The sequence below is a fragment of the Portunus trituberculatus genome, chromosome 48 (assembly GCF_017591435.1).
Source record: "Portunus trituberculatus isolate SZX2019 chromosome 48, ASM1759143v1, whole genome shotgun sequence".
Taxonomy (NCBI): Eukaryota; Metazoa; Arthropoda; class Malacostraca; order Decapoda; family Portunidae; genus Portunus; species Portunus trituberculatus.
Genome location: NC_059302.1, coordinates 10,178,425 through 10,188,424, shown reverse-complemented (window position 1 = coordinate 10,188,424; position 10,000 = coordinate 10,178,425). Strand labels below are relative to the sequence as shown.

At 42.9% G+C, this 10,000-nt stretch overlaps 2 protein-coding genes across 5 annotated transcripts in view; both read left to right on the top strand.

Annotated features, from left to right (window-relative positions):
* LOC123498409 overlaps positions 1-475 on the top strand; it is an 11,231-nt gene extending 10,756 nt beyond the window's left edge. Inside the window, exon 6 of the mRNA XM_045245515.1 lies at positions 363-475. Within this exon, the coding sequence (XP_045101450.1) occupies positions 363-475 (113 nt within the window). The remainder of the gene's footprint in view (positions 1-362) is intronic.
* LOC123498718 (hemicentin-1-like) overlaps positions 1-10,000 on the top strand; it is a 131,521-nt gene that overhangs the window by 550 nt on the left and 120,971 nt on the right. For 3 of the 4 annotated variants that reach the window (XM_045246096.1, XM_045246097.1, XM_045246095.1), the window contains exon 2: positions 3,091-3,498. In XM_045246096.1, coding sequence (XP_045102031.1) covers positions 3,405-3,498 — 94 coding nt within the window. In that variant the 5' untranslated portion in view covers positions 3,091-3,404. Of the gene's footprint in view, positions 1-2,641; positions 3,499-10,000 lie in introns of those variants that run through there. The other variant, XM_045246098.1, reaches the window with a different exon arrangement.

The following is a 10,000-nucleotide window of genomic DNA, read 5'->3' as shown; positions in this document are numbered from 1 at the left end:
TTTCGCTCTTTTTCCGTCTATTTACAAGGCTTAAATCTTCTACTTTTCCTGTCTATTCCTGCCCCTATTTTACTCTCTCTCTGCCTGAACCTCCATAGAAAGAAGGAAAAAAAAGTGTTGTTAGATTTTGCGTGAAGAACCATACTCCTACTTTTTTCCACCTCTCTACAAGGCTTACGTTTCTAACTTTCCCTGGCTTTCTTTTTTTTTTTTTTCCTCCGGCTTTTAGTCCGTTAGTCCCTCAGTGCCTGTAGCTCCATAGTAAAAGGGAAGACCTGTACTTTTCTTTCTTTTATCTCTTTATTTTAACCTTCCACCTCTACATTTCTTACCCTTTCTGTCTCTTCCTCTCTGTCCCTCAGTGGCTGTCCCTCCGCCACACGCCGCAGCCTCCAGGGACGACAGACACACGACCTTCGCCACTCACCAGGCAGCTCAGGTCCACCAAACAAGGCCAATCTCTGACTCACCCTAAAACTTTACCCCATATCGCTTGTTCACACGCCCAGGATAACATAGCTGGAGTGAGATCTGATGGTGGGGACATTAATCCTTCGCTTTCACGTGCTTTTGTTGCTGTTATTTTATTTTGTCTTTGTTTAGTGAATGATGAAAAGGGAGATGTGTATCTTGTTATCGCTCACTCTGGTGACGTTCATGGAAAAAGTTTTGATTTGATTGACACTGATTCTTCGCTTTAACGTGTTTTATTAGTTTGGTTTTACGTGTCCTTGTTTGGTGAATAGAGAAGGACGTTATTTTTATGGAGTAAGAGATAAAGGTAGATTTTAAAATCGTCCACTGGGATGACATACAAGAATGAGCTTTGATAGACGCTGATCGTTTGCCTGAGCGCGTTTTATTACTCTGATTTTACGTGTCATTGTTAAGTGAATATAAAAAAAGGCGTTATTTTTTCACCGAATAGGAAATAAAAAATAATTCTGCTACCGTTCACATATACACTAACTCTTCACTGCAGCGTTACTGTGGTTTCCCATATAACTGTTTAGTGAATGTTGACGGAGTAAAGATGAAACAGACTGCTATCGTTCATTCCACAGATAAATATGAAAAAAAAAAAATCAGTGATTTTGCATGCCCGTGCTTGGTGAGTATCAAAAATACATTACTCTCAAGTAGTAAAATATAAAAGAAATTACGTTATCTTTCTGTCGTCTTGAGAAAGATACGTACAAGGAAAGAACATTGGCTATCCTTCACTTTTACGTGTTTATTAGTTTTTTTTCACGTTTATTAGTTTTTTCACCTATCTTTATAATGAGAATGAATAAAATACACAATTTTCAAGAAGTAAGATATAAAGATTTATCATGTAACACAAAATCAATGAATTTGTCTTTTTTATACATTCAACCTTCACTTTAACGTGCTTTTGTGGTACTTGCTTCATTTGTCCTCGTGATGTGAAAATAGGAAAAGACGTTATTTCTGTGAAGACATGCGACTGAATTATATAACAATGAAGGCGTATGTCTCCATGTACATCGGTCCTTACTTAAATCTATTGTTATTAGTTATTATGAAAATGGATTATATATCAGATAGTGAATAAGCTTCAATAGACATCAACTTTTAATCTTAACTGGCTTTTATCAGTCTTGCTTTCTCTGAACTTCATTAAGACAATAAATACAAATATAAAGAAGTAAAGGATAAAATGAATTATACAAAGAGTAAGTAAGAAGCAAGATATAAGAATCCATTACATAACAAAAGAGGAGAAAGTCTCGATAGCGTATTTCTATAAGTTTTCCTTTCAGTAAACCTCGTTAAGGCAATTTATATAAAAGAAATATCTAAAAAATATAAAAATAAGATATACAACAAACAAGGAGAGAGCTTCAACACACATCAATCTTTCAAATCTTACCGTATTTTTACCAGTTTTCTCTTCGCCTCGCCTCGCAGCTTGTATGAATAAAGGACACTACTTTCCATTTTCTCACGTGCCGACAAAAGGACTAATAGATGAAAGGAAACTCTACACCTCAAGCGTTAAAAGCTTTCACGTGCACTACAGGACGTTAACAAAAGTGCCCCCTGGAAAACATTCATTTAGTTCCCCCCTCCGCCCTGCTTCCAGCGCTCAGGGTGGAGTTACAATGGAAGACAAAAAGGGAGAGAAACATACACTGATTCGCTCCCGGATGACTGATGGCCTCGCACCAATAACACCAGGCATAGAGGAGTGCGGTGCTTTAGTGGCCATACACACACACACACACACACACACACACACACACACACACACACACACACACACACACACACACACACACACACACGCTAGCAATTATTAGCTGAACGGTTTGCAGAGTTTCAGTGGCAGGGAAGGGGAGAGAGAGTTACCTTCCCATCCCCACCACCACTACAACCACAACCACTACTGTATGAACTGTATTGGATGTGAGTGTGGTAGAGCCTGAGGAGAGGCAGTAATGGTGGTGGTTGTGGTGAGGAGAAAAGATAGAGAGAGAAAAAAAAAAGGAGTGAAGTGAAACGTATAGAAGAATTGAGTATTCTCGTCACACTCTAACACACACACACACACACACACACACACACACACACACACACACACACACACACACACACACACACACACACACACACACACACACACACAGCACGGACCTTGGCTAACTCAACAAATAAAGTTCAAAGCTTCATCGGTGCAGCAGCTTTACCTTTAAGTCAATGGGATCCGTGACTTATTTTTAACTAGCGACGTGGAGGTGATTAAAGGCCAGCCACTAATCGTTCAATCTCTGTGTATTGAAGCACGTAAATTGCTGCGTGTCAGGAGGAGGAAAGAAAAAACACCAAAACACACACAAAAACACCAATTTGAGCTAACGAAGACTGACTGAATCGCGGCGGCCAGTGTGGTTTGGGGAATCAGCAAGAAAAATTGAAAGTATAAAGTCAGGTTTTATATCCATTTCGACCTATTCGTCTTTCTTCCTCCACCCACACAGTCTTCTGCTCTTGTCCGTCGGTCTGTCTGTCTGTTTGTCTGTCTGTCTCTTGCTATTCGTCCGTGATAAAAACCTTGGAAAACGACAGGAAATCAAGGAAATGCGGATGAAATCATGGGGAAATAAACTGATGTGGAGATTTTTAATACATAGAAGACTGTATTGAGTTTGTCCATTTGCCGCTACGACACGCCACTGCACCCTGTGTGTGTCCTGACGTCTGATGCGCTCACTCCACTACACTCCAGTCCACCGAACGATCCAGTAATACACAAGCCTTCCCAGCACTCCGGAAAAGCAAAGACTCATCCCCCACCCACTCCAGCCCACTCCAGGCCTCCTACACGCCCACCCAGACCTATTACGCCCACTCCATCCACCAGACTGGGGCGGAACGGAGTCATGCTTTGGGCGTGGCTGTGGGCGTGGGGCGTCTTTGCCACCTTGACACTTCTGCCGCCCACATGCGGGGACCCGAGACCACTGCCGCAGAGAGGTGAGTGAGCGGGGAGTGTGTGAGAGGGGGGAGGGAGAGGGAGAGGGAGAGGGAGGGGGAATGTTGTTGAGGTTAGTATTGTGTTGGTGTATCTGTGTTTACGTCATCGGCTGATTGTTCATCTCTCTCTCTCTCTCTCTCTCTCTCTCTCTCATACACGAACGCGGAAGGGACATGTCATGCAGCGAACTCATTAAATTCATTCGATCAAGTGACATTACATTCAGTCGCGTGAGATATTACAGCGTGCGTGTGCGTGTGCGTGTACGAGCGCCCGCGAGCTTGTGTGAATGTGTGTGTGTGTTTGTAGCTTTTTTATTTTGATATTTTATCATTATCATTATTTTTGGCGGAGAAGCAGGACGATTAGTGTCATAACAATAATTATTCCCCTTCCCACGAGAGGATCAATGCCACAAAAGACACTCTAATCGCCCTCAGCCGGCATTATCTCCCCTTCTTCCACCTAATTCCTCTTCTCTCTCCTCCTCCTCTTCTTCTTCTTCTTCCTCCACCACCTCCTCCTCCTCCTCCTCATCCTCCTCTTCCTCCTCCTGATACCTCACGTTTTTACACCAAAGTCATTTACTGTTTCCCTCTTCTCCTTCTTCCTCTCATCCTCCTCCTTTATCCTGTCTTCCCCTTTATCACTTTATGACTTATTTCCTTTTTTCTCTTCGTCTTCACCTCTTGTCCTTAGCTCCGTTTTCATTATCGCTCTTCACCTTTTCTTCCTTTGTTTACTCATTCACATGTTGTCTTTTATTAATTGTCCTTTCTTCTTTATTCATATCTTTTCTCATTTTCTACCTTCTTCTTCTTCTTCTTCTTCTTCTTCTTTTTTTTTCGTTAATGTCTTTATCTTTGTTTAGACGAATTGTTGCATCAAGTGTTTCTTTAAAAATTCCATCTTTCTTTCGTTTTATTCTTTCATTATTAATCTATCAATGTTTTTTTTCTCAATTCCTCCTCACTATTTGCTGTATTTTGTCTTCTTTCTATTTTCTCTTCGTCACTTTTCGTACATCTTCATGCAACTTTCCATCCTCTTTACCTATTTATTTATTTTTGTTATTCCTTTTTCCTTCCCCTTTCCTATCTACTCCCGTCTCCTTCCTCTCTTTACCTATGTGTCTTCCACCCTCTCTTCTTCTTATTCTTTACCTGTACAAGTTATCTTTTCCTTCTTCATTTCTTCTTCTTCTTCTCTTTTACATATATCCCTCTACTTTCTCTTCATTATCTGCACAAACTATATCTTTTCCCTCTTCTTTCCATCTTTACCTTTGTTTTTCGTATATCTTCCCCTCTTCTTTAAATGTACAGGCTATCTATTCCCTCTTCTTCCTCTCTTTACCTGCGTTTCTCCTTTTTCTTGACCTGTCTGAGTCTCTTCACCATCTTTTACACCATCTGAGTACAGCATTATTTTCTCTCATGGCGGTTCTCTTCATCATCAAAACTCTTCTCCTCTTACGTTCCCAAACCTCTCTTGTCTTCTCCTACTTCACACTAACCCTCCCCATTCCCTCTCCCCCGTCCTCCTGCCCTCTCTCTTCTTGCTCCTCTTTCCGCCTCTCACTTACCAAAACCCTCCTCTTTCTTTTTCTTCTTTTATTTCCTTCTCTCTTCTCACCTCCCTGTTCTCTATCTCTCTCTCTCTCTCTCTCTCTCTCTCTCTCTCTCTCTCTCTCTCTTTCTCTGTCTCTGTCTCTGTTTCTCTCTGTCTGTCTCTCTGTTTGTCTGTCTGTCTCTCTCTCTCTCTCTCTCTCTCTCTCTCTCTCTCTCTCTCTCTCTCTCTCTCTCTCTCTCTCTCTCTCTCTCTCTCTCTCTCTTAAAATTTTTCGTTCGCGTCTCAAAGTTCTGTCTCATTTTTCACGGTTTTGAATGATCCTCTTTACTTAGCTCGCCATTACTACTGTGTGTATGTGTGTGTGTGTGTGTGTGTGTGTGTGTGTGTGTGTGTGTGTGTGTGTGTGTGTGTGTGTGTGTGTGTGTGTGTGTGTGTGTGTGTGTGTGTGTGTGTGTGTGTGTGTTGTTATTAGTGGTGGTAGTGACGGTGTAGTAACCTTACGATGAATTTTGTTACTCGGCATTCTAGTTAGTATGTATGTCTCTCTCTCTCTCTCTCTCTCTCTCTCTCTCTCTCTCTCTCTCTCTCTCTCTCTCTCTCTCTCTCTCTCTCTCTCTCTCTCTCTCTCTCTCTCTCTCTCTCTCTCTCTCTCTCTCTCTCTCTCTCTCTCTCTCTCTCTCTCTCTCTCTCTCTCTCTCTCTCTCTCTCTCCGCTCCGTAGCATTAACTGATTACTCGCACCACCTTTCATGTTCCGCGGCGCCGCTTCCTTGCCTGCCTGCCTGCCTGCCTGGGTGGCGATTCGCTCATTACACGCACACCAAATAATGCCCCTTAATTACCACGTGTCTGGACAAAGCGACACAAAACACACACTCACACTCACACTCACACGCACACACACACACACACACACACACACACACACACACACACACACATAACTGTAGATATGGAGACGGGGCCACACGAGCATAAAGCCCAGGCCCTGTAAAACTACAACTAGGTAAATATAACTAGGTAAACACACACACACACACACACACACACACACACACACACACACACACACACACACACACACACACACACAGATAGACGAACCTAATTATAAACAGATAAGCACAGACAGACAAACAGACAGACAGACAGATTCATTGACAGACACATGAAAAATAAGACAAGGAAATATTATTGTTCCGCACCTTGGCATTAATCAGAGAGACACACTGACAGGTAAAGACAGGTGAACGCAAGGACACGAAAAAAAAAGAAAGACAGGTACTGATTCGGCGACTAAATATTGCATTAGAGGTGACAACACTTCCAGGAGGACCAACACAAAGGAATGCAAAGGAAGACCAAGCAGAAAAAAACCCTTGATATTCTTTCTTGGTTGTCTAGGTACCTATTCTACTTCAACTGTTAGTGGAGGAGACAGGATAGTACTTGAGAAGGCTCCTCCCCACCCACGGCAAGCTATAACATGTGGTACAGTAAAACAATATGTAACTTTAGAGGATGCTGAAAAAAATAGTTGTGGTCTACGTCTATTTTTCCTTGTTGGGGAGGCGTGAGTGTTTGATAGTTGTGTAATGAGACGTCTGTATCGTAAGTGGAGGCGCAGTGTGGTTGTTAAGGGATGGAGCGGTAGTATTACTTGGCGGTTTCTAAGGAGGCAGCAATTAATTAAGCCCTGACTCTGACCAGTCCACTGAGTTTGAATATTTCTACTTTTGGGACGGCATACAAGAGATTCCCTTGCAACATTGATCCCTAGTACTATGTTCCCGATGCTGGCCAGTAATTGTCAAGCTTCCCAGCAAAGAGCCCGTCCCAGGTAGAGAGTAACTGTAGAGACCATCAACACAGGCAGAGGAGGTATAGCGTGGTGTTTGTGTGGAAACAATGGGCAAGTGTTGAAGTGGTGCGATAGCCTTGTCTGGTGCTTGCAAGGAGGCAGCAGTCAATCAGATATTCAAGAGAAGGAGGAGGAGGAGGAGGAGGAGGAGGAGAATCAAGTAGAAGTAATAAGAAAACAGCGACAATCAGAGAAAGGAAAAGAAAGAACAGGAAGACAAGAGGAAGGGAAAAGAGCAAGACGAAAAGCAGCACCGAGAAGTGAATGAGAGGAGAGGAGAGGAGGTGGAAGAGCACAACAACGAAGAAGAGGAGGAGGAGCAAGAGAAGCAGAAAGAGAGGAGACGAAATGAGGTGGAAGAACACAGCAACGAAGAGGAAGAGGAGCAACAAGAGTAGTGGTAGTAGTAATAGTACCAGGAGGAGGAGGAGGAGGAGGAAGAAGGGAAACACACGAGTGGCGATTAGGAAACTTTGCCAGCCTGTGAGCCAAGTCCAGGGGTGGGAACGAAGGCCTGAGCGATGCCGGGAGCTGTTGTAGGGCGCCGCGGTGCCTGTCTGTCCCTGAACCCTAAACGAAGGAAGCAGAAACATGTAACTAAGAATTCCATGAGGAAAATAACCATAATTGGGAGAGAGAGAAGCATTTAAAGACCAAAATTTAGTTAAGTCTCAACTATATACGAAAAATATCTGTGGTTGAAGTTACACGATATTTCAACGATGTTTTTTTATGCTCCTAGAGGTAAGTTAACAAGATTTTTACATTATCAACCGGAGAAATAGTTCTGAGGCCTTTGAAAATAGTGGTACTGAGAGAGTAAAACGTTTCTGAATACACGGGTGTGTGTGTGTGTGTGTGTGTGTGTGTGTGTGTGTGTGTGTGTGCGGGTGTATGTTGGTGAGGTGAGAGAGAGAGAGAGAGAGAGAGAGAGAGAGAGAGAGAGAGAGAGAGAGAGAGAGAGAGAGAGAGAGAGAGAGAGAGAGAGAGAGAGAGAGAGAGAGAGAGAGAGAGAGAGAGAGAGAGAGAGAGAGAGAGAGAGAGAGAGAGAGAGAGAGAGAGAGAGAGAGAGAGAGAGAGAGAGAGAGAGAGAGAGAGAGAGAGAGAGAGAGAGAGAGAGAGAGAGAGAGAGAGAGAGAGAGAGAGAGAGAGAGAGAGAGAGAGAGAGAGAGAGAGAGAGAGAGAGAGAGAGAGAGAGAGAGAGAGAGAGAGAGAGAGAGAGAGAGAGAGAGAGAGAGAGAGAGAGAGAGAGAGAGAGAGAGAGAGAGAGAGAGAGAGAGAGAGAGAGAGAGAGAGAGAGAGAGAGAGAGAGAGAGAGAGAGAGAGAGAGAGAGAGAGAGAGAGAGAGAGAGAGAGAGAGAGAGAGAGAGAGAGAGAGAGAGAGAGAGAGAGAGAGAGAGAGAGAGAGAGAGAGAGAGAGAGAGAGAGAGAGTTGTTTAGAAGTTATAATTAAGTATAAATCGTTTTAAGAAGAAGAAGAAGAAGAAGAAGAAGAAGAAGAAGAAGAAGAAGAAGAAGAAGAAGAAGAAGAAGAAGAAGAAGAAGAAGAAGAAGAAGAAGAAGAAGAAGAAGAAGAAGAAGAAGAAGAAGAAGAAGAAGAAGAAGAAGAAGAAGAAGAAGAAGAAGAAGAAGAAGAAGAAGAAGAAGAAAACAAGAAGAAGAAAAAGAAGTGGAATTAGTAGTAGTAGTAGTAGTACTACTACTGGTGGTGCTGGTGGTAGTAGCAGTAGTAGTAGTAGTAGTAGTAGTAGTAGTAGTAGTAGTAGTAGTAGTAGTAGTAGAAGTAGTGGTGGTGGTGTTGGTGGTGGTGGTGGTGCTGGTGGTAGTAGCAGTAGTAGTAGTAGTAGTAGTAGTAGTGATAACAGTAGCAGTAACAGTGATAAAAGATGTAGAGGTGTTTTTTTCCGTGTGTGTGTGTGTGTGTGTGTGTGTGTGTGTGTGTGTGTGTGTGTGTGTGTGTGTGCCCAAGCCTTTGTCTGCGTATGTATGTATACACGTATCTCTATCAAACCAGACTGATAGGCGAAACGTGACAAGCTTCATATCGAGGCGGGAAATATGAGAGGAACAAAAGCCCAGTGACCGCAGCGATGCATGCAAGACTGGCGAGGACACGAAGACTTTAGGTTTAGGAGGACGAGAAGAGAGCACGAGCACACGAGGAAACTAAAAAGAGAAACAAGAGAGGTAGGACTGGAGGACAAGATGAGGGAAGAGGATAGAAGGGCAAGAGGAGAACAAGTAGAGCACATGAGGACGACGAAACGAAGACACAAAGACACAAAAGTGAAAAGAGGATGCGAGAACAAGAGGAAAATAAGAAGACACAAAAGGAAACAGGATGAAAACAAGAGAACAAGAGGAAATAAAAAAGAGAACACGATGAGAGATAGAAAGACTAAAAGAGGATATGAGAATAAGAGGAAGATAAGGAGAGAATAGAGTGGACAAGAAGAAAAGAAAAGAACACGAGGACTAAAAGCAATACAAGAAGAGAAGAGAGGGATAAAAGGAAGACAAGAAAAGAAAAGAAGAAGGAGAAGAAGACAAGAAGAGGAAATGAGGACAAGAGGAAGACAAGAAGAGAACAAGAAGAGGAAGACACATAAAAAGCATCACTTCTTCAGTAACAGCGAGACTCTTTTACCGTAGTTTTCTCGAGTAGCGAATGACACTTCGAAGGAAATGAGGAAAGGAGGAAGTGGTGATGGTGGCGGCGGAAGAGGTAAACAAAAGTGATAAAAATGAGGGACAAGGCCAGTAAAGAAGAAGAAGAGTCATACAGTGAACGGAGAAACGTGACATAGATAGACATGGGTGAAACAGATGAAGAACGAGGGAGACAGATGAAGAAGAATGATGCAGTGAGAACAAGGATGACATAGAGAAATAGGTAGAGACAGGAAGACAAAGGGAGGGAATAAGAGGACAAGGGTGAGACAGGTGAAAAATGAAGGACAAAGGTGATAAAGATGAAGAACAGCGATACAGTGAAAGAAAAAAAAGTGACATAGAGGCACAGGCAAAGACAGGAAGACAAAGGGGGTCAGGAGGACAAGGGTGAGACAG